Below are 23,085 nucleotides of genomic sequence, written 5' to 3'. Positions count from 1 at the left end.
TCCAGTGATTTAGTTTTGGGAATCAGCCTTAGTCAGATCACTGCCAGAATTCATGAAAGTCTCTCTCATAGCTGTCTCTCTTCAAAGTTTTTGAAGCAAATATCCCTTTTCAGAACTGACATTGTAATAACCCCCAGCCCACTCCTAACAGCTCAGAAAAACTGGATATTACAGTTGCAGACATTCTGCAGTGCTAGAGAACATATTGCATATACTATAGAAGTATTGTTCCATGTTGTATTTGGTTGAGAAAACAGCCCTGGCTTGCTGGATTATATTCTAACTGGAGTTACTCATGAAAATTTTTCTGAAGCAGCTTCTAAGACATCACAGATTTCTCTGTCGTGAGTCTGCTCTGAATTTTTTAGTTGATTAAAAAATCAACTGAGAAAAAACCTGCTTATTCTTGAGGAATAAAAAAAGAAAAGAAGAATCAAAAAATGAAAGCTGCAATTACTTTTTTGGTTATCCAGAATCCTGACTGTTCACTACAGTAATAATATCGCAGCAAAGCTGCACTAGACATTGGGGCTTCCCTGTATAACTCAGCTGCCCTCTAGGCAGAAATGCGAAATCAGTTTTCATTCTACACATCTCTAATTCAAAAGTGGTGCATGAGGCTAGGTTGATCACGTTGTCCGATTGCAACAACTGATTACAGCAACTTATATTTTTACTTCTTTTTCTTTTGGGAAGTTGCCACGTTAACACTTTCTGAAATACTGGTCCTTACCAGTTGCCAGGTAGCGTGCCCGGAATTACTGGTTATTCCAGAAAAAGCATGACCTGAACACCCATGCAGCAACATGGTTTATTTCGGTTTAGATTTTCATGAAATGTTTTGGGAAGATGATATTTTTGACAGGTGTTCCAACATTAAGTGATTAAGGTGGCTCAGGTGTGCTCCTCTGAGTCTGGATACCAAATAACATCTGTCTCTTGGAGTTTACAGCACATGAATGCATTTAAACAGCCTTTATGCATTTAGCTTTACTGTCTGTAGATACAGTTGTCTGTTCTCACATCAATAGATAAATGTTTAAATTTGTCTCAGCTATGTTGCTTGGGAGTGAGGTGTGCTGAAGGAAGGTGTGAGTTACAGAAGCTGGCCAAAGCTTTTTTCTTTCCTTCTTTCTCCCCACCTACCCCCAGTATATTTGCTTGTGTGCTTACACCCCGCACTATCCAATTGAAAATCCGTGTTCTCTAATTACTCTTTTTTGGCTAAGGTTACTTAGGTGTGTGTTTATCTAAACACCGCTAAATTGGGGGCAGACCTTTGCAGTTACCAACAGTATTGTTATCCAGGCAGAAGCACAGAAACCAGTCCAGTTCAAACCAGTGGGAGACTTGTACATCCCAGTACCAAGGTACTCAGGATGCTGATGGATCAGTGGGAGCAAGAGGGAGCAGCTTTCCCTTTCCCCTCCTGGGCTGGGGTCTTTGCTTCAGCTCAACCACAAACATACTTGGTCATCAGATGTGAGCCTGGATGGAGAGTTAGGCAAAATAAAGTGATTAAGGATGAAGTCATTGCTTTTTCACATCCCATTCTGTTTTGTTGGGCTGGGGACTTTTTGCTGGATTTCTGCTGTGGAAAGGTGGGATTTTGACAGGTTTTGGTGTTGCAGTCCCAAAGGCCAGTGTTGTACTGCCTGCGCTCCATGTGCTGCTCTTCATGAGCCAGGAACAGTAGTGAGGAGTCACACAAACATCATCCTTAGGGTTAAAGAAATAGGAGAGCCTTTTAAATACAAAGCAAGGGTGCCGACACGCTTGGCTCTTCTAAGGGAAGCAGTCAGAGCTGGCGGAGGAGCCACAGCTGGACACGCTGTGTAACAGCCTTGCTGGTTGGGGTTCATGCATCTCTTGTAACAGAGCATCCCTTCAGCGTGTCACAGACCAGGCAGGGCAGGGGGGAGAGTGGGGGTATGGAAACCGTCAGTCTGAATCTGCCCTTCACAAAATCCCTCCTAAAGCGTGTCTTTTTGTAATATTTTGCTTGTGAAATGTTTTTTGGAGGCTATGACACTACAGGTGCTTGCTTCAAAGTGTTTTATCGTGTTCTGCATATTGCTGTTTATAGCTGAATACCTTTTGTTAGCAAATCCCATTTTTGGGTCTCATACACAAGTGTGTCACTTGTGATTTTTTATTATAAGTTAATGAATCTCTTTCTAAGATAGTCCTTTAAAGTGATGGGCAAATACGCATCTGCTGTGTGGTTCTTTAACTATAAGGTCCTATGCCAGAGTGTGAAAGATGAGATGTAGAACAAAACAATCATTTTGAATTATGCTTTTCTCATATTCTTGTGCATGCACACATGCTCTTTCTCTCTCTTCCCATTTACCGCAGTTTAATCATGTACATTATCAAAACATGAGTAAAATTTCCACGCATTGCAGTTAATGCAGGCTCTGTGACAGGCTCTGTCCTGTATTTCTTCTCCATTAGCTGTCATCCCTGAAGCACAGAAGTTGCACTTTCCTCTCCAAACTGTGTCATGAATGTTAGTTTAATCTATTCAGTTGGCCAAGTTGTGAGTCCCACAGTTCTCAAAGTCCCAAGTCAAACAGTTCAGGGTCCTTTTTTTCCCCCCTCTCTTTCCCTTCCCTATGGAGTAGTGCCTGAAGCACACTGGTACTTTTTGGTGAAGTCTCTCTGTTGTCAGTGATCAGTAACTTTCTGATAATGCAAACCAACAGGTGACTTGAACCTACTGCTGCAGCTGCAATGATGTGGGCTGTAAGAATATCATCTTCTTTCGCTGAAAAAAAGGAGAGATTTGGATAATTTGCAAAACTTTTGCCATCATTGGCAGGACACTACTGGTGGGACTGGGGCTTGGGAGGGAGAAAGGGGGCTTTTAAAGGTAGGAGGAGATGGGATGAGTAGTGCATCCAGGAGAACTTTCCTACCTACATCTTTTTCCTTAATGTCGAGTTGTATACAGACTTGCCTGGAGGTGAAATAGGGTAAAGATTATGCTAAGCAAGCCAGGGAAATTGGTGACTTGCTGAGTTGTCCTTAGGAGGGGAAGAGAGTCAATGTTGTATGTGTGCAAGAAGAGACTGTTGATGGGAAGTAAGAGAGAAATAATATGATCTATCTATTCTGAAAAGCCAAAAGAGAAGGGGCTGCAGTTAGGCTGTGCTCTCAGCTCCACTGGGGACTTGCAGCTACATTGCGTTGTTCTGAGATGTGCCAAAGAGATAGAATTAATTCAGTCCTCTTACATTTTCTGGAGGAAGAAAAAAAATAATCAGAAATTACAGGTAAGGCTTATTCCTTAAATAAAAATGGTAAATTTTCAAAACCCAGTAATGTCCTGCGAAGATAGTGTTTAGTTGCAATGTTTGAGGTTGCAGAAAACGTAGTGTATCTACATGGTAGTAATGTAACCTGCCTTTGGAAGTGGTCATGTTCATATTAAAATCATATTAAAAACTATCATATTAAAAGCTGCTGTGAGGTGCATTATGCTTTCAGGCAGAGATTCATGGAGAAGTAACTCATTCTCTGTGAAAGCCACATCTCTTTTGTCTGAAGTAGCTAACATACTTGGGACCTCCCAGGAGAGCAGCAAGGAGGATGGCTGTAGGAGAAGGCAGATATGCTAGGGGAAGTCCAGCATCAAGAAGAAAAGGAAGTATAGGAAAACTGGGGCAGAGCATCACAAGGCAGAGGGACTAAGAGAACAAACACAAATATATGTATTACCAAGAACAGAACAAACTGGAGAACGAGATGGACCTCGTACTAGCCAGAGGCTGGGCAGTGTATGCTCAATTTCCCTTTGATACCTGCAGGCCACAGTTCAGGTTGTATCTTGTAATGAGAAAGGTAGAATTTAAGACAACACTAAAGATGACAATAGGTTTAAGCCAGATGTGTTTTTCTGCCACCACATATTACATCAGTGGTTTAATTCTTTTAAATGGAAAGCATTCAAGTAATTAAAAACAAATGAAAAAACCACTCCCGGACTCACAGAGCAAGCTTACTATAGAGCACAATGAATGTTTAATGTTAAAACCATCTTGGAAAAATATTTAGATCAGGACTACTTTTAAATATTCCTGATACCTCGCTTCAGTTTTAATCTATCTAAATTGACAATCTTGTATGTTTACAGTGTTTTATCAAAAACCCAAACAAGTTTCATAGGACTTCCTAGTTCATTTTTGTTAGCTGTAAACAAGTGATGAAGAGAATGGCAGTGGGCTCATATTGTTCATTGCAGCTATTCTTGTGAGCCGTATCAGAGAGATTTCAGCAGGGACAGGGAAACAACACTGTCCTTACAGACATGGGTAAGATCATATCAATAACAGACACAAGAGATGAACACGGATTTGCAGGATGATCATGGAAGTGGAAAAAAAACCCCATCTGAAGAAACGTACTTGGGTGTTCTCCATGGAACATGTGTGAATAGACAAAATAGCTGTGAGCTAGCTATCCCAAGTACTGTTGTCAATGTAACCCTGCAGAGCTAGTCCAAGAAGATGAAGATGTAGGGGAGGCAGGATTGGAGAGAACAAGATGGCCTAGCTCCATGCCTTCCTTGTTCTGAAGCAGGTTTCTAATGGATTGAGAAGAACAAAAACTCAACCAGGTGTGAGGTGCACCGAAGTGTGGGTCTCCTGCTATGCTACAATAGCAAGGGTGACCTTGAAGATACTTTACAGTGCTGTGACCTATTGTCTATGTATGCTGTAGCAACAAGGGTTTGATTTTTGGAAATTACACGTTTTGGGATACAGTATCTCACCTTGGCGGGAAGCAGAGGGTAATCTCGGCACTGTTTCTGCCTCTAGTCTCCAGATCTCTTTCAGCAGGACTGGTGGCCGGTGGACAGCCTTGCCCAGAGTCTTTTGCTTCTAGCAAGAGCTGTTTGCTTCTAGCTTGAAAAAACAAACAAAAAAAAGGAACTGGAAAGCTCCGAAAGACTGACATATAAATAGTAACAGTAAACAGAAACTGACCCTGAGGGTCAGTTTTGAGGCTGATTTGATTCCAGCAAAGTGCTCACCATTTTGTTCACATTAGTAGTTGTACATAGCAACAGGACAGCATGCTGGTGGCTCTTTGATTTGGTGAGAGGAAGACTTGCTGGCTTTTTCAAGAGGTTCATCAATGTATACTTTATTAGAAAAAAATATTTTAATATAAATGCAGTTGCGTATTATTTTGAAGTAGACTTACAGCAGCTTTTTAGAGGTAAATTGTGCTAAACAAGTTACCCATGTAGATGTGTTAGGACTGTATGTAGGTATTGATATTATAAAACTTATTTTGGGAATGTTAGAATTAAATTCATACAAGGTGGGAATCGCACTGTTTGCAATGGATAAGAGGAAAGAAGAAGGAAGAGCAAAACATTTCTGGCCTTGTATTTAGTATTTTACTTTGGAAAAAAGACATCTGCTAAAAGGATATTTTCAGCCAGTCACTGGTAAAATAATTCTTCTCAAAAGTTAAGGAAGATTTACAGAGGAAACAGTTTTGTAAAAGGCTTAGTGAGAGCATTCTGAAAAAGAGGTACCAAGTGTCGTGGTTTAAACCGATCCACACAGCTCGTCCACTCACTCCCCCTCTTTCTTGCCCTCCCCCTGCTCCTGGAGGGACGGAGAGGAGAATCGAAAAGAATACAACTCCCACGGGTTGAGATGAGAACAGTTTAGTAACTAAGGTATAACACAAATCACTGCTGCTGCCACCAATGATAATAATGATAAAGGAAATAACAAGAGGAAAGAATACAACACCTCAACACCAGCTGACCAATAACTCGCCCCACTCCCCCCAGCCGAGCACCGACCGATCCCTCGTCCAACCCTGCAGTCCCTGCCCTTCCGGGTAACTCCCCGTTACATCCTGGGCATGACGTGCTGTGGTATGGAATACCTCTTTGGTCAGTTTGGGTCAGGTGTCCTGTCTCTGCTTCCTCCCAGCCTCCCCTCCTCCCTGGCAGAGCATGAGGCTCAGAAAGTCCTTGGCCAGACCAAACATTTGAGCAGCAGCTAAAAACATCCGCGTTATCAGCACTGTTCCCAGGCCAAAAAACCAAAACACAGCACTGCACTAGCTACTAAGAAGGAGGAAAATGACTGCTACTGCTGAACCCAGGACACCAAGACATAGAAGTGTTTGGGTGGCTCTGACTGCGGGATGGGTGAGGGTGGCAAACTGTGCTGCTCTTTGGCAGCAGGCTTTGTAGTGGGAACGCCAGCTACCTGAAGGCAAGGTAGCATCAGGAGGCATCAGCTGTTCTTTTAGCACATCACAGAGCTGCTTGTTACATTTGATGAGCCTTGGACCTTTGGGTTTAGTTGGTTGGGTGTTTTTTTACTTTTCCACCTTTAGCCATTTTCAGCATGGCAACTTGTGTTGCATTGGGCTGCACAGTACCTCTTGGGGCAGTGTAGCAAGTGGTCTAGCCCTTTTCCCTGAGGAAACCAGTTCCCACTGGAACTGTGAAATTTTCTCCTGCGGACAGGACCCCATCAAAGCAATCCCATTTATGAGAGGGGATATGCCTGTGAACAGGCTAGAACAATAGCATCAGGCAGGAAGGGGATGAACAGTAATATTTTGGGTAATGTTTGGAATGTCTGTTGCTTCAGGGTGCTACTGGGACCTGGTTTGAAGAGACTGAATTATTTACTGCATCAGCAAGTGGCCTTTAAAGTAGAGGAGATGGAAGAGAATATATTCCCATAAAGTCTTCAAGGTTTGTGGGTGACTGTAAGGGATAACCATTCTCTGCAAGGTTCTGTTATTCCTTTCTGAATTTAATTTTTGCCTTGCACTCATAATCTAGCAAGTGATTACCATTTATTTGATTGCTGTGTTTTGAAGCAGATGATTTCTATGTCATATCCTACTTCAGCCCCTGTGGTTGCCTCGAGGGCTCTTTGCCAGATCAGTTCTCCTGATATGTCGCAGCTGTTTGAAAAGTAAAAATTATTCATTGAATCAACATTTTCAATATATAGAATAAATTGTTCCTGTACACTGCAGCTCATCTCCCAGGGTTGAATTTAGCCTGCTTAACTGTTCCTATTTATGCAGAGCATTTGAAAACTATAGATCGTATCACTAGCCAGTAATGAGAGCAGTGTTTTAATTACCCATCCTCTCCCTGCTCATCACACACACACTGTATCCTGTATCCTCTGGTTTTAAATCAGAGGGCGAGACCTGGAGTTCAGTCTTGTTCCCATTTGGACAGGTTTGAAATTTCAGTTGTCTTTAAGGAAGTCAGATGAGTTGCTTAAGAAGCAGTGATAAAAAGGCTGCTATGAAAAAGGCATTTTCCATCTGGTTTGCAGGCTTTGCCTTAAACTTTTCTGGGGAGTCTTGGAGGGCAAAGCAGCTATTGCAGCCACTGGGCTGCAGAGAGAACAGCAGCAGCAGAGCCATGAGCTGTGTTTACACCAGACCACAGAAATCACAGTAATTTGGCAATCAGCTTGTTGCTGGTGCAGCTCTGCCAACACTCCCTGAAGGAGAGGTCTGGTGTGGTCGTAGCAGCCTACAGAGCAGCCAGGGACATCACTAGTTTGTAACCGATAGGGAGGAGAGGGGCACTGGGAAAGGGTGCTTCTGGGGACATGCCTGGCTTGGGAAGCCAGGGGTTTGAGGAGGAGGCAGGGATGGCAGAGGGAGAGACAGGCTACAGCCCTGTATGGGAGAGCATATCAGCCAGCCTTTAGAACCTCAGTACTGCGTTTTCTTGGTTTTCTAAATCTATAAAATGGTTGTGAAAATGAATTTATTATTATCCATCAAGTTTTAGTGCTTTTAGTGATAATGGCTGGAGAAATACCTGTTTTTACAGAGTCCTCTTTTTGTGGAGCAGTGAAAAGTGATGCATGGACTGATGCAAATTAAAATAATAGAGTTTGAGAATCACGCTTGCATTACACATCCCTTTCTCTTCAGTTCTGTTAAAAGTATTTTCTGCTCCAGGATGCTGAGAACCACTCTGTGAATGTCTCCCATCATCTCAGTTGATATGACTAATTTGCAGAGATTTTTTTATTGTCTTCAAACAATGGTCCAGATCTGAAGTCAGTACCTGCGTCACTGATGACTCTATGGTCTCTCCTTGGGCTCTAATGCACCAGCCAGACTTCCAAAGGTCCTTTGAATAAGCAAATTGCAAAATCTGTCATCTTGGCCAGGAGGAGGTGGAGAGCTTTGAGGTGGCCTTTGATGCATTTTTCCTTTATAGTTCAAGTTTTGTTCCTATTTAGTTTGGGTATATGTGGTTTTTAGAAGAAAATTCCCTGTATTTGTGTAATAAGGATTTTGATCACAATTAATTTCTAGCAACTGTCGGTATCCAAAAAAATTGCTTGTGTATAACAAGGACAGCAGAGACCAACAAAGAGAGGTCAGTTATTCTGTATGTGAATTAGTCTGCAAATACCACAAAGTGCGGAAAATGTTAATTTTCTGTTTCGCCGCAATGAGCAAAGGCAGAAATCCCTAGCTTCTAATTAGTGCATTGTATCACTGTAGCTCAGTTCTCTCTTTAGATGCATAAACAGTAATGCTTTCCTCAGTACCACTTGGAGCAGTTCTGTTCTGCCTTGTCCACACTCACGCTGTGTTAGGGCAGCTCGGGAGCATAGGAGAGCACTTTCTGTAGGGTGAACCTCAGTGCTTTGAGAATTGCTGCACTGGAGTTAGGGGCTTCTGGTCAGGGGATTAACTGAAAGCTTTTGAGTTGCTAACAGGGAAAATAAATTTGTCTGGGTTTTCATTTGCTTAAAATAGACTTAATTGTCCTTTTGAATAAGGTCAGCTTTATCAAAAACACCTGCTACCACTATGAGTGTGTCTGCTCTAAAAATATTCTCTAGAAGCCTTAAAATATGCTTCAGTAAAGTACTGACCTAAGTCTTCACTAGGAAGACCTGCAGGCTTTCTGATCTAAGGCAGGCAAATAATAAAACATAAAGACTTCAAAACTAGAAAAGAAAATTACGTATTTCTAAGGATTTTTGAGAAACAGTTAAAAAAAAAAGTTACAGCCATAGACAATGGTGTGGCTGATAGAACTGAACCCAGAAGTGTGGTACGGGTGTGTCCAGGTGGGAATAACACTTAGAAGGGAGTGTGAAGGTGACAGTGGCCAGAGGAGGACCTGTGCATCTTTCCCAAAGGGAGGACAGGAAGACATCCACTCGCCAGGAGGTTGCTAGGAGGGAGGAATCACATCAAGAGCTTTAACCATGGATTCAGTCCCATAAGGAAACACAGATTCTAGAGTGAGTATGCTGGCTGAGGAAACAGGACAGTGGGAGATCGGATGTTGTGTTGGTTTGGAGTTGCATGGCCTTGGAGTCATCTTGGATCCTCTTCTGCTCATCTTTTGGAGCTTAAACCCAGCTTTTCTTCACAGAGAGCTCTGATTGAGCAAGATGAGCTAGTTTCTTAAATGGTTATCAAAAAAAAAAAAAACAGTGAATTCATCAGTCAAACCAAGGAGAGGTTTGGGGCAGAGTGAAGTAGTAACCAAGTTTAATTAGGGCTTGGCTATTAAAGCAAATGACAATTTCAAATGCCAGGCTAGCTAGGTTAAGGTGTTGCAGGGATCAGGCAAAACCATTCCCCGTGCTGAGGAAGCAGGGAGACATGAAGTTGAGAGACATGGAGTGGTGGTAAAAGATCTGTCCCTAGGGTTCCCTAACTTCGGCTGCTTATGCCTCAGCTATTTCATTACAATTCAGCTGTTGGCTTGGGTTTGGATTTACAAGGGCTTCGAAATAAAGGATCCAGACATGCTTGGTCTCACATGCAGACTGGGCTGACACAAAGATACTGTCCAGGAGTTGGGAGATGGCATTTGGAGCCTAGGATATGGAACAGAGGAGAGAATAATCTTCATAGCTGATGTAGCAGATGATCTTACAACTGATTTAGATTTCATTACACCTAATAATAGTATAAGCAACATCAGGAATTATAACTTCAGTCTGCAGAAAGTCACCTTAGCAATGGTGGAACAAATGGTTTGTGAATAGTCAGAATCAAGTGGGTTGGAAAAGGCCTTTAACTTAAAGGCCAACCGTTACCCCAGGACTGGCAAGTCCACCACTAAACCATGTCACCAAGGGCCCATCTACACGGTTTGTGAACACTTCTGTGTTGTTCTCCCCTCTGAGTGCAAGTACAGCTGTGTACAGGTGTACAGGTTCGGCTTTCCAGCAAAGCTGGAAAAGACTGGAGCAGTCTTAAGGCATCGACGTTCATGTGATGCTGACTAAATGCAGATGGCTTAAGTGGTTCCTGTCTTCAGTTTTATGCTTTGCCTCTGTCTTGAAGGCTGCTGCTGCTGCTGCTGCAGCGGTGCTGGCTGAGTGATATATGAAGTATGTAAACATACATATTTCATACATCCCATATTTATGAGTCAAACTGTAAAAATGTGTTTGGGAGCACTCTCATGAGCCAGCACTTGTAGCTGCTGAAATTCTTGTGGCTGGGAAGTACGAGCAGAGCATTCATTATTTGCTGAATGCAGCTGAGGAGCAGCAAGTAGTAAAAATTACTGTGATTCGAAATGGGCAGAGAAAAAGTCCAAAGTTTTATTTACTTGGGCTTTCCATATTAAAAATCTGTTAAATTGGATCAAGTAGAAAAAAGCATTCCACTAACTGCAAGAGCGTGGTTCAGCATGGCTAGAAGGCTAGAAATGGCAGGGATTTTCATGACTCTTCCTGTCTTTTGCCTGCCTGTGAAGACTTTCATTTTGGGCACGGATGCCAGTGCTGGCAGTTATGGGGCATTATTGACAAAATTATTTGGAGCAAAGTTTAGTTTTTCAGAGCAGCAGTCTGTGTCATGGTAGAGGGGAAAAAACCATCAAGACAGAAGAGCTAGAAGGAGTTAAAATTATAGACTCCTTGGAGGAACTTTGGAATTAGCTCTAGGTCTGTACTCTGACATCTTGACACTAACTTGGCAAATGCTTACAACAACTGCTGTAGTGTGATTTTGCAGCTCTGCAGAGCCCTGGCCAGGAGGGCGTTAGTCCTGTTGCCACACACACATAAGAGCTTTGTTGGAAAGATGATTGCAAATTCTAGGAATCAGCTTCTCCAGCACATCAGGGAACCTGTGGTCGTTTTGTCCCCATGCATTGCAGAAGTGCATATATTAGTGGGTCATCCACAGCTGGATAAGGGAGAAGGAACAGTTGGTGTAGTCTTGCAGGAGTGTGCTACAGAGCAGCTGAATCCTTCTCAGAGTGGATTTTCATACTGGGATATTAAGTAATTAGAAAATGATCTGGCAGTGTTGATCTCCAAGAAATGTAGCATCTCTATGTCATCCCTGAGGAAAGGTCTGAGCCCAGAGGAATTTAGCATTCTGAGAGAAATATTCTGCAGGCGAGAGGACCTGATAGGTGACACATTCAGGTATTAGCTGATTACAGCAGATATCCAAGGCCTTTCCAGTACTTGATGATGACCATATGGCTGCTGTGCTTTTTGCCAGACACTTGGCTGAAGGAAAGGAGGGTTTTTATGGATATAATTAGAATGCAGCAGGAACCATCATCAGTGTTTCAGTTCCAGGCACTGATGTGTTGCAGAAGACAGTCATGAGAGCTAAGCTGTTGTGCAGCATGGTATCTGCGTGGGTCCTTGCAGCAGCTAGATAGCAGCTGTGAACCATTTCATGGACAAATTCAAGGTCTGTTTGCTAAAATATCAAGAGGCTTTGACTGTTGAAGTTTCCAGTTAATGAGCCTTCCATCAGGTGGGTGAAATGGGATTCTGGAAAGGGGACTACAACCAGCACATCCTAATCCTCTTGGTGACTTACCGATCAATAGCTGATAGAAGACATCAGGTAGCTGAACACTTCTCATATTGGGCTATACAGACAGAACCTGATTGGTTAAATAGAGCTCCTGGCAAGCCACAGAAGAAATTTTAGAAACCCCTCAATGCAGAATGGGGGGGGGGGGGGAGACATCCTTTTGTAAGAAAAAATTTAGTTTGATCTCTAGTAAAGATGGTCTTGGATAATAATTCATATGTCTGAAAGCAAATGTTTGTAAGAAGCTACCTACTTTGATTCCAGTGTCCCGCAAGGATGGAGAGCAAGAGTTTGCTAAAACTAGTGGATTTGGTAGTTTCATTTTGGTATGTTCCCTCTTCAGAAATTGTACATTCCCTATGCCTTCTCCTCTGACTTAGAGCTGGTTCCCAACAAGACCAAGCTAAGGCAGCGATGGGTCCCTCTCTTTCCACCTCGGGTGGAAATGGCTCAGGTGCCCGTTACACCTGCAAAAAAACCCTTCTCTCTGTCTCTTATTGTGGGAATCGCCGGGAGACGAGCTCATCAGATGATGACCGGCAAGTCTCGTGTATTGCTAAGCAGATGGATACTTATATACCTTGCATACAGAGATCATGGGCTCATAGCTTTTACATGTTACAAGATCATTGGTTTGTAGCTTCTACCTTTTTGCAGCTACACCGTGCACCCCCCCACCATCCTCCTTCTCATGCACTTATCACTTAGTGGCCTTGGCTGTGATTGGTCATAGTATGTTGCTGTTTGCCGGTGTCCTTCATTTCCTCATTATCTGGCGTGAGAGGTTTGCACCATGTTCTACACAGATGTCTTGTTTCAGCTCGTTGATGGGAACGTGACCTTTGACCTTTTTCGACAAGCCAATCCTCCACATCTTATTTATTTTTATTCCCCTGTATGGGTTTTCTGCCAGTTTGATAGTTATTTTAAATAATTGGTTTATAATCTGACCAGGGAAAATTAGGATCAGTCTTTCAGAGAGTATGAGAAGGTTACTAGTATTAAGCAGAAGCAACAAAGAAAAAATTGCATCTCTTAGCTCCAGCTCATACTTCTTCCTCACCACAGTGTAGTGTATGTTGTTAATTTTAATCTTACCTGGTTTTTCATCTTTATGTCTTCATCCTGTAATTAAAAAACAACCCTTAAGAACACACTTAGCTCTAAGTAAAAAGCTAGAATTCTGAAGTAAAAAAAAAAAAGCGAGGTGGGGGGGAACAGAGTTGACCTTATAGGAAGATGTATTCTCTTTAGCTACTGCTTTTCCTATTGACCTTGAGATGGTTTCCTTAAAGCAGCCACTTGCTATGCTCAGGTTGCCAGAAGACAAAAGCTTTGAGAACTGTGCTTGGTGGCTTGCTTTCACTACTGTACTGTTCTGGCTTAGGGTTTGGTCTGGTATTAAAAAGAAAAAACAAAAATCACCACTTAGGAAAAGTTAAATATTTGCTAATGTGTTTCCTGCACCCCATTCACTGTGTTTCAGAAAATCATCTGAAGAACTGGACATGGATAAAGTAACAGCAGCCATGGTACTCACCAGTTTATCCACCAGCCCCTTGGTCCGCAGCCCTCCTGTCCGACCCAACGGTAAGCCTGCAGAGCTGGGCAGAGCAGGGGCTGCAGGGAGGGTGCCAGGGCTCTGTATGTGGCGGCTTGTTCCCAGCAGCTTTAGCCGTGGTGGAGGACAGAGGGTGAGTGGCTGTCTTCTGGCAATCCCCGTGCATGCTGGGGTCCATACTGAGCCATACTGAGCCGTGCTCCAACCTAGTCAAGGTCTTTGGTGAAGCATTAGCAGAAATAAGAAGAAGCCTTTTCTGTAACTGTAGAGCAGCTCCAGTTTATAAAATGGGAGATGCCCCATTTCGTAAGTGGGAGATGAGTACTGCAGAAGGTCTCCTGAACAATCTGAAGTGCTAATTTTTCTAACAGTTTATTTTCAATTGCACATAGAAAATCATAGAATGGTTGGAAGGGACCTTAAAGGTCATCCAGTTCCAACCTCCTGCCATGGCCAGGGACACCTTCCACTAGATCAGGTTGATCAAGGCCCCATCCAGCCTGGCCTTGAACACTACCAGGGATGGGTCATCCACAGCTTCTCTGTGCAGCCTGTTCCAGTGCCTCACGACTCTCACAATAACGAGTTTCTTCGTTATATCCAGTCTAAACTTACCCTGTTTAAATTTTAACCCGCTACCCCTTGTCCTGTCACTACAGTCCCTAATGAAGAGTCCCTCCCCAGCATCCCTATAGGCCCCCTTCAGGTACTGGAAGGCTGCTATGAGGTCTCCACGCAGCCTTCTCTTCTCCAGGCTGAACAGCCCCAACTTCCTCAGCCTATCTTCATACGGGAGGTGCTCCAGTCCCCTGATCATCCTCGTGGCCCTCCTCTGGACTTGTTCCAGCAGTTCCATGTCCTTTTTATGTTGAGGACACCAGAACTGCACACAATACTCCAGGTGAGGTCTCATGAGAGCAGAGTAGAGGGGCAGGATCACCTCCTTCAACCTGTTGGTCACGCTCCTTTTGATGCAGCCCAGGATACGGTTGGCTTTCTGGGCTGCAAGTGCACACTGCCAGCTCATGTTCATTTTCTCATCAACCAAGAGCCCCAAATTCTTCTCCGCAGGGCCGCTCTGAATCTCTTCTCTGCCCAATCTGTAGCTGTGCCTGGGATTGCTCCGACCCAGGTGTAGGACCATGCACTTGTCGTGGTTGAACTTCATAAGGCTGGCATCAGCCCACCTCACAGGCGTGTCAAGGTCCCTCTGGATGGCATCCCTTCCCTCCAGCGTATCAACCGGACCACACAGCTTGGTGTCATCGGCAAACTTCCTGAGGGCGCACTCAATCCCACTGTCCATGTTAGCGACAAAGATGCTGAACAAGACCGGTCCCAACACCGATCCCTGAGGGACACCACTCTTTACTGGTCTCCAGCCAGACATTGAGCCATTGACCACAACTCTTTGTGTGTGGCCATCCAGACAGCTCTTTATCCACCGAGTGGTCCATCCATCAAATTGATGTCTCTCCAATTTAGTGACAAGGATGTTGTGTGGGACAATGTCAAACGCTTTGCACAAGTCCAGGTAGATGAAATCAACTGCTCTACCCCTGTCCATCGGTTCCATAGCCCCATCATAGAAGGCCACCAAAGTGGTCAGGCAGGATTTCCCCTTAGTGAAGCCATGCTGGCTGTCACCAAGCACCTTCTTGTTTTTCATGTGCCTCAGCATGCCTTCCAGGAGAATCTGCTCCAAGATTTTGCCAGACACAGAAGTGAGACTGACTGGTCTGTAGTTCCCTGGATCATCCATTTTCCCCTTCTTGAAAATGGGGGTTATATTTCCCTTTTCCAGTTGTCAGGAGCTTCACCTGACTGCCATGATTTTTCAAATATGATGGCCAGTGGCTTAGCAGCTTCATTCGCCAGCTCCTTCAGGACCCGCAGATGGATTTCATCAGGTCTCATGGACTTGTTCACATTCATGTTCTTAAGATGGTCTTGAACCAGATCCTCTCCTACAGTGGGCCTGGGGTCTTCCTTCTCACAGTCCCTGTGTCTGCATTCCAAGACTTAGGTGGTGTGTTCAAAGCCAGTGAAGACTGAGGCAAAGAAGTCATTCAGAACCTCAGCTTTCTCCAAATCCAGGGTAGCCAGTTTTCCTGATAGCTTCTGGAGTGGGCCTACGTTGTCTCTAGTCTGTCTTTTATTCACAATGTACCTATCGAATCCCTTCCTGTTATCTTTCACATCCCTAGCCAAATTTAATTCCTACTGGGCCTTAGCTTTCCTAACTTGGTCCCTAGCTTCCCGGACAACATCCCTGTACTCTACTCAGGCCACTTGTCCTTGCTTCCACCTTTTATAAGCCTCTTTTCCTTTGAATTTTCCTCAGCAGCTCCTTATCCATCCAAGGAGGTCTCCTGGCCCTCCTGCTGCACTTCCTTCTAGTTGGGATTTAACACTCCTGAGCTTGTAGCAGGTGATCCTTGAATATCAACCAAAAGTCTTGGGCCCCCCTGCCCTCCCGGGCTATATCCCATGGAACCTTACTAAGCAGGCTCCTGAAGAGGCCAAAGTCTGCTCTCTTGAAGTCCAGGGCAGTGAGCTTGCTGCACACTCTTCTCACTGTCCTGGGGATCTCAAATTCGACCATCTCATGATCGCTGCATCCAAGGCTGCCCTGGAGCGTCACATTTTCAACCAGCCCTTCCCTGTTGGTGAGCACGAGGTCAATTATGGATCACATCCATAATTTCTTAAAAGACTACTCATGGTATAGCAGAAGACACACAAATAAAAATAAATCTAAAAAGTCAGTGGTAATAATGTGATTGGTAATCAAATATAATGAGTCTGTGCAAGCCTGGCTGGAGTTACAAAAAATGTTTAGAAGTGTTATATTTTAAGGAATAGTTTAAATTAGGACACCCTTGTTAGGATGTCTGAGCATTGTGTGACTCTTGCTTTTCTTACATGTAACTCTTAAATAGACAGTATATGCCCTCCAACTGTAAATAATCAGAGGACTTTAAGGAATACTTAGAGATACAGACTAATAGGGAAGTAGTCTTTACAGTTCTTCATGGAAGCAGGGGCAATCCAGTGAGTAGTGTTCTTAACAGGTAGTCATATCAAATGTCCCAGTTTTAAAGATTATTGAACAAATTGTGTGGTTTTTGCATTTCTTTCCACAAAACGTTTAGCTTGAATTATAGCCATGAACGCCCATGGCTCCTGTTTGTGTGCTTTCCAGTGCTGAAAACAAGAAGTATTTAAGGAGTGCCACTGCTCAGAGGAGCCCTGGGAAGCTTCTAGCAGTTACATCCCCAGTGACCATCCTGCCTCAGGGCTGGAGGTTGCCAGCCCAGAGGGAAGGCCAGTGGATTGGTGAAACAAACCTGTTCTCCAACTGCTCCACCCACAGCCAGAACCACAGATAAAGGTGGATCTGTGCTGATGTGCCAGGCAGGGATTTGGAGTGGCAGAGGCACACGTATGTCCCATCTTGCATCTTTGTTCAGAGGGAGCTGCTCTGCTGTGGGCAAGGCAGTATCTGCCACTGTAGACTGTTTGAGCAGGCACCCCTTGTCAGGAGCAGCAGTGCACATTAGCTAGCAGCTGTCAGTTGGAAAGATGTTCCAAACAAGTCCTTTTGAATTGCTAATAGGTAAATGGTAGCTGTTAACTGCCTTTGATATTTCTTCATGTAGTCTGAGTGCTCTTTGATATGTCTTCACATAGCTTGTCTGTTTCTCTGTATGTGGGGAGATTAGCCTGAGAAAGTAATACATGTGTTTTCAGTAGTCACAGGCAAGATTTTGAAGCTGTTTCTGGGCACCTTCTCCCTGAATATCCTGAGTGAAGACTTAATGAAAGACTCAAAGTGTAAAGATTTGATAATCTTTACTCATGGTGTTGCAAGGCTAGGTTCTGATCTTAGTAATACGAGCTACAAATGCACTAATGATTAATTCTGTCTGTGTCCTTTTCTAAAAAGGGGCAGTAAGTAGCAGTGAAATCAAAGGAATATTTGTTTGAACAAATGGAATTTTGCCTAAAAGTATAAAGAGATAACATTAGCATATAGTATTAAAGTCTGATCTGTGCTGGAATTACTGGGGATGATCACCCATGTAAACTGTATCAGAGTTTGGCCCTCATTTCCCTGCAGCTGAGTAATATTTGGTCTGGTTCTCTTTCACGCAACTCCAGCAAAGTGAAAAGAGCCCCCAGATAAGAGTAAGTTACATTTGTTTATATTTTAAATTTATTTACATTGACAGATTTTAGTATTAGTGAGAAGCAGTGTTCGTTTTTTCCTGTTGTCAGCCTTATTCAGTCTTTTCTGTACTACTCTAAGCATATTCTTGATTTACATCTCTTTCTCACCAAGGTGAGGAGAAGCTGTAAACCCTGAGAATATGAAATATCACTGTAAATGTGTCAGAAAGTAGTAGTTAAAGGAGTGCTGTTTCCTTTGCTTTTCTGAAGAAATGGACATTTTAAGCTAGGCTAAGGTCACAAGTTGATACCAGATGTACTACTTGGCTTTGGCACAAGACTCAAGTACAAATACTTAACAAAACCCACCTCCATTACAGTCACATGAAGGCTGTAATCATGAAACAAAGCATGACATTTTCATGTGTTAACTCAGTAGGTACCAGAAATATTTATGTCCTTTTCCAAAGTAGAATTTGAGAGGGCAGGAGGAAATTGTATTTATGCTCTGTGTAAGTATGGGGCCATTTTTATGCATGTGTTTAGATGATGGAGCACTGTGTTCTGTTTTGTGAGCAGCTGATGTTAATGATTAAGGATTTAATCCAAAATCAACTGAATTAGGAGAAAGGGAAAAAAAAAATCCTTGGTTTTGGGTTAAGCTTTTGGTAGCAGGTGGTAGAAATTATTTTCTTGCTGATGTCATGAGTTAAATTTGTCTGTAAGAAACTGAGAAGGAATGGAGTGACTTCTGCAGAACTCTTCAAGGCAGGTGCTGGCTTGAAAAGACTTCTGTCTCACACTTAAATAATGTTTCACAAAGAGATAAGATGTTATTTGCTTGCCAACTCCAAAGTTGGGTATTGCACAATATGGTGTCATTGGGAAAAGTTTCCAGTGCCTGAGTTAGGGAGAAGCTGCACCTAAACCACCCTTGCACATGTGCCTGAGCCCTGCAGGAACCTGAAGCTTCAGGCAGAGCCACCCGTGGTTGCACCTCTGGACACACTCAAGCCATGCCTTTGCTGAGCTGATGGTCTACATACTCCTCTCCTGGCAAAACCCCTTTAGGGACTGGGAAGAGTGACATGCAAATGTTACTGTCACTGGCCATGTTGTAGAGTAGCATGTTAGTTGGAGTGTCTGCTTACCACCTATGTCAGGGGAACTGCTGCATGGAGGAGGGGCTTCCTCCAGCACGTAGGTGTGGAGGTGATCCAGCATCTGTGCCTCCTACTTCTGAAACCAGATGCTTAATGATACACCTGTATGAAGACAAAGGGATATCCATGCAAGGATACTTTCCACGTCATTTAGGCATTCAGGTTATGCAGAGGTGTGTGCAATGGGGGATTATGAGCTAACAGAGTGTTAATTATGGTTTTCTTTAGTGTCTGCTGGGGTGTTGTATCATGTTTTTGCAGATGTACTTAGTGCCCTGGGGCTCAGAGTGTCTGTCCCTTTCCCAGGGGATCTCCTGTTGGCCATGCAGTGGCTTAGAGCTTGTTCTGATGCCCCAGCAGAGTCCTGTGTTCCTGTTGAAAGTTGAGGATGTATTTGAATGTTTTCCCTTGGTGGTGCATGCAGTATCTGACCGCTTTGTGCAGTTTATGCTCCAGAACAGGTTATTTTTCCAAACCCAGCATTTCTTTTTGGGAAAATGTTGCTTGGTTTTAGTTTTGTTGTTTCATTTTTTTATGAAAGATCAAGTGTGGAATATATAATTTATATGCAGTAGGACAGATGTGGTTCTCCTCTCTACTTCCAGCACTTTTGCTTTTCTTTATTGAACATACAGTTAATTACCAATATGGCATCCAAGCGTAAGTTAAGAGTTCCTTAGCCCTAACACATACTGTTGTAATGATGGCTGTTGTTGTCCTTGACAGAATCCCTAAATGGATCTTGGAAGGAAGGAGGATTTGTGCCTTCTAGTACCAGCAGCAGTGGATACTGGAGCTGGAATGCTCCCAGTGACCAGTCCAACCCATCCACCCCATCTCCACCTCTGTCAGCTGATAGCTTCAAAGCTTTTCGGACACCTTCCCAGACAGATGATGGTATTGACGAAGCCGAAACAAGCAACCTTCTCTTTGATGAACCCATTCCTAGGAAGAGAAAGGTTAGCCTTATATTAAATTCCATACCCATGGGCAGACAGGATGTTGGTAGACTTATTTTGCTGTGAGAAAGGAACCAGTCACCCTAACAGCTCTGTATTTGTGTCCTTCATGGCATCCAGTTAGTGTAGATACTTGGTTTAGTCACTCCATCTTGTTCAGCCTTGTCACCTTCTGCACACACATGGTGCCATCAGTACTGCATACTTGCTGGCAGATGGTGAGGTTGTACAGATCCTCCTGCTCAGAAAACACTAGATTTCCAGAAGGTGTTGCCTCTGGTGTCCAAGGCATTTCTGTCCTGTTTTGGCAAATCCTTTGTATGCAGGATGCAACAGGCAGCCTTTACATGTTAATGTTATCACAAAAATGGGATATGGCCTTAATATTTCTTGTTCCCTGGAAGTGCTGTTTGTCTGGTAGCATGTCAGGTACCTTAATACTGTGAAGCTTTCTCTGCACAAACATACGGAGTGAAAAAAGGAGAGAGGTCAAACCTGATGGCTTTTGATACTGGTCAAGTTTATCCTTGGTAGGAGTGCAAAAGCAGACTAAATAAACCACAGCATAAAAAATGTCCAAAACTAACCCCCAAAAAGAACTGTTCTGCTAGCAAGCAAGCTCCTCTCAAAGAAAAAGAAAACAAAGAGATGGCACTAGTCCAAGTTTCCTTCCCTCCCAACACAACAGGACAGATTTTACATAGCAAGATGAAAGAGGGCTTTTTGTAGGGAGATAAAGCAGAGAATTTATTCTCCTTAGTGACTGTTTCTGGCTCAGCCCGAGACAGTTAATTGCTTCATCACCAGCAGGAAGAAGTTTTAGTGATTGTTTAAACCTGTTCAGATTTATCCTTCTGCTCCAGAAGTTGCTTGTTTGCTGCTCCACAGTGTTCTGCCCTTGTCTGTGGGAGAGGGGTGGGAAATGTTTGTGTTTCTTGCTAAAGAGGAAAAAAAACTACTATTTTGGAGGACATTTTGTTATAATGAATAAGAAGTTAGCACTGACTGTTAAACTAAAGAGATGATTCTGGGGTGTGTGAGACAGGAGGAGTAGGAATGCAGAAGTGTGCCGGTTTGCCTCTTACTTCTCAGTTAAAGTTCAGCTTGCTAGTATCACTTACTGCTCATCTGTGATGAGACAGATGGGTTTGCAGCTGCCATCTTCATTGTTTTCTAAGTTGTCTTATAATATTTCTATTTATGTACCCACCACAGATCTATTACACTATCTGTTCTGGTTGGCAGGGATTTTGCTCTGTATGGCAAATGTTTGAATTAGATAAATAATGACATTACCTGCCAAACTTTGTTTTATAAATGAACTGTGTTTCCTGCAGTTTTTTTTATGCTGGCCCCAGCATGGTACTTTATCTGAGTATAGCTTTGAACCTTTAGAAGCTGAAATAAAAATGTTCAGGTTATTTCTTCTTTAGGGCTGCAAAAATCATTGGGAATAAACCTGGAAATAGAGCAATTGATAACCTCACTTTTCCTCATTAAAGTTTCTTCCATTTCATGTTTGGAAAATGTCATGTTAGCAACCGCTTCCCGTGAAGAAATTTGTTTGCTTAGAAGTTTCCACTAATGTAGTTGTTCCTCACCAAAACATGTGTTCCATTGTTTTCTTAAATAAAACCTTAAGCTGGATTAGGCAATTTTTGGACTAGTCAGAAATGGAAGCGTGGTTTATGTTCTGTATTTCTACCAAGTGAGATTTCATTTGGTTACATTAAAATCCATGGGGTTTTGCAGACTCGTAGCACTGACAGTAAAACCAGAAACACAGTGCAGCTAGGAGACAGGTTTTGCCTTCAAACTGGAGATGGATGTTAAGCCATTCTATCTTCATAAAGATGCACATGGTGTTCACAAAGTGATATGGGAATTCCCAAGATGTAAATGATAAGCATAGTCTTCATCTTGTCACTGTGGCTAGTGGTTGTAAGGTTTTGAGATTATGATAGTATTTAGTATTATATTGTAAAAGTAAGAAATGTATTTATGAGGATTGCTACATGGATTATATTTAGGGGAAAAAAAGAGTTCTTTATCTACTTGAATAGCACTTGTATTGTTAGATTTAAAAAATTACAGAGGGGATTTATTTGCAACTTATTCCAGAGTAGAAGGTTTTCATACAAACACTATGATCAGGTGCCTCAAATCTTAAAGCCCTTAGCATCCGTACTTCCAAAGAGATGTTAGGCTGCCAAGGAACAATGAGAACATGCTGCTACAGTCAGCTTAGATTTTTAAAAGTCCACCAGCTGAGGTTTGTTGAAATTGTTTTCTTACCATCATCTTCCTAGCAAATGCTGAAGCTACCATGCAGTTCCAGTGGTCCAGTGTGTCCAAACTGAAAAACTTTTGTTCAAGACACAGTGAAGCCATGTATTTAACTCTTCAGGATGTGCTTGTTCCCTCCTTGTTTTTCTCAATTGAGCATTATATGAAAATGTTCATTTAATCTTACATGTAACTAAAATTATAAGACAGTAATGCAATATTTTTAAGCTCTTCCTCTTTTTTCTTTAATAATGTGTTCTGTAATAATAGAGAAAATTATTTTTGAGAAGTAAAAATTATTATGTATTTTCTTAAAATTCATAAAGTTTGATTTTGTGGTAGAAGTAGCTTTGAAAAAAATCTGTACAGTTCTGCAACATCTTTGTTGTTTGTTACCACATACCGGGCTTTAAATTAAGACTGGTTTTCTCTAGAGTCTTCAAAATATTGAAGATGGGGCTGCTTACAGCCTTGTTGGCTGTGCTGTACATCAGTGATAACTTGGTTTAGGCCAATGAAGTCATATTACCTAATATAAGGAGAATATTAAAATTACATTAGACATGTATTCTGTTTAAAGTGTTGAACACTGCCAGATGGCTTCTGGTTCTCTTGTCCAAGTAAGGGTCAGCAGCTTCTGAATGAAATCAGAGCAGGTTTTGCCAACTCATGGGTGAATATTGTCACAGCAGAAGCTACAGTTTCCTGGCACAGTATTTTTTATGTGTTGCAAAATTCACAAGCAGAAATATTCATAAGAGTTTGCTGTAGGAAGATCTTAATTTAAGAAGATACTTTGCATGAAGTGAGAAGTCCTCATCAGCTGTTCTTTGAAAGGCTCCAAAGAAGTGTTGGAAGTTTTTATATCATCTTCCTCCTTTAGTGGGTAGACAGAAACTGGAACTTGCAAATGAAAACGCTGTGCCAAAGCGTAGAGAGAGGGGAAGTTTTCTCACAAGCTGCTCCTGCAGCTTTTCACTGGGATTCTGCTGAGTTCAGTAGGATGAGCCTATTGACAGAGACTCTTACATCATTACGGATTTGGAATTAGGGACTCTGAACCTTCACAGTGTTTTGTAACTGTGTATCTGTTTGG

The 23,085-nt window shown here is 42.7% G+C and overlaps 1 protein-coding gene across 3 annotated transcripts in view; it reads left to right on the top strand.

Annotated features, from left to right (window-relative positions):
- ZNF704 (zinc finger protein 704) overlaps nucleotides 1-23,085 on the top strand; it is an 85,935-nt gene that overhangs the window by 48,263 nt on the left and 14,587 nt on the right. For all 3 annotated transcript variants that reach the window (XM_065668488.1, XM_065668487.1, XM_065668486.1), the window contains exons 3-4: nucleotides 13,334-13,437; nucleotides 19,471-19,703. In XM_065668488.1, the coding sequence (XP_065524560.1) occupies nucleotides 13,334-13,437; nucleotides 19,471-19,703 (337 nt within the window). The remainder of the gene's footprint in view (nucleotides 1-13,333; nucleotides 13,438-19,470; nucleotides 19,704-23,085) is intronic.

This window comes from Lathamus discolor, chromosome 2 (assembly GCF_037157495.1).
Source record: "Lathamus discolor isolate bLatDis1 chromosome 2, bLatDis1.hap1, whole genome shotgun sequence".
Taxonomy (NCBI): Eukaryota; Metazoa; Chordata; class Aves; order Psittaciformes; family Psittacidae; genus Lathamus; species Lathamus discolor.
The sequence above is the reverse complement of the archived record's forward strand: the minus strand, read 5'-3'. Positions and strand labels throughout refer to the sequence as shown.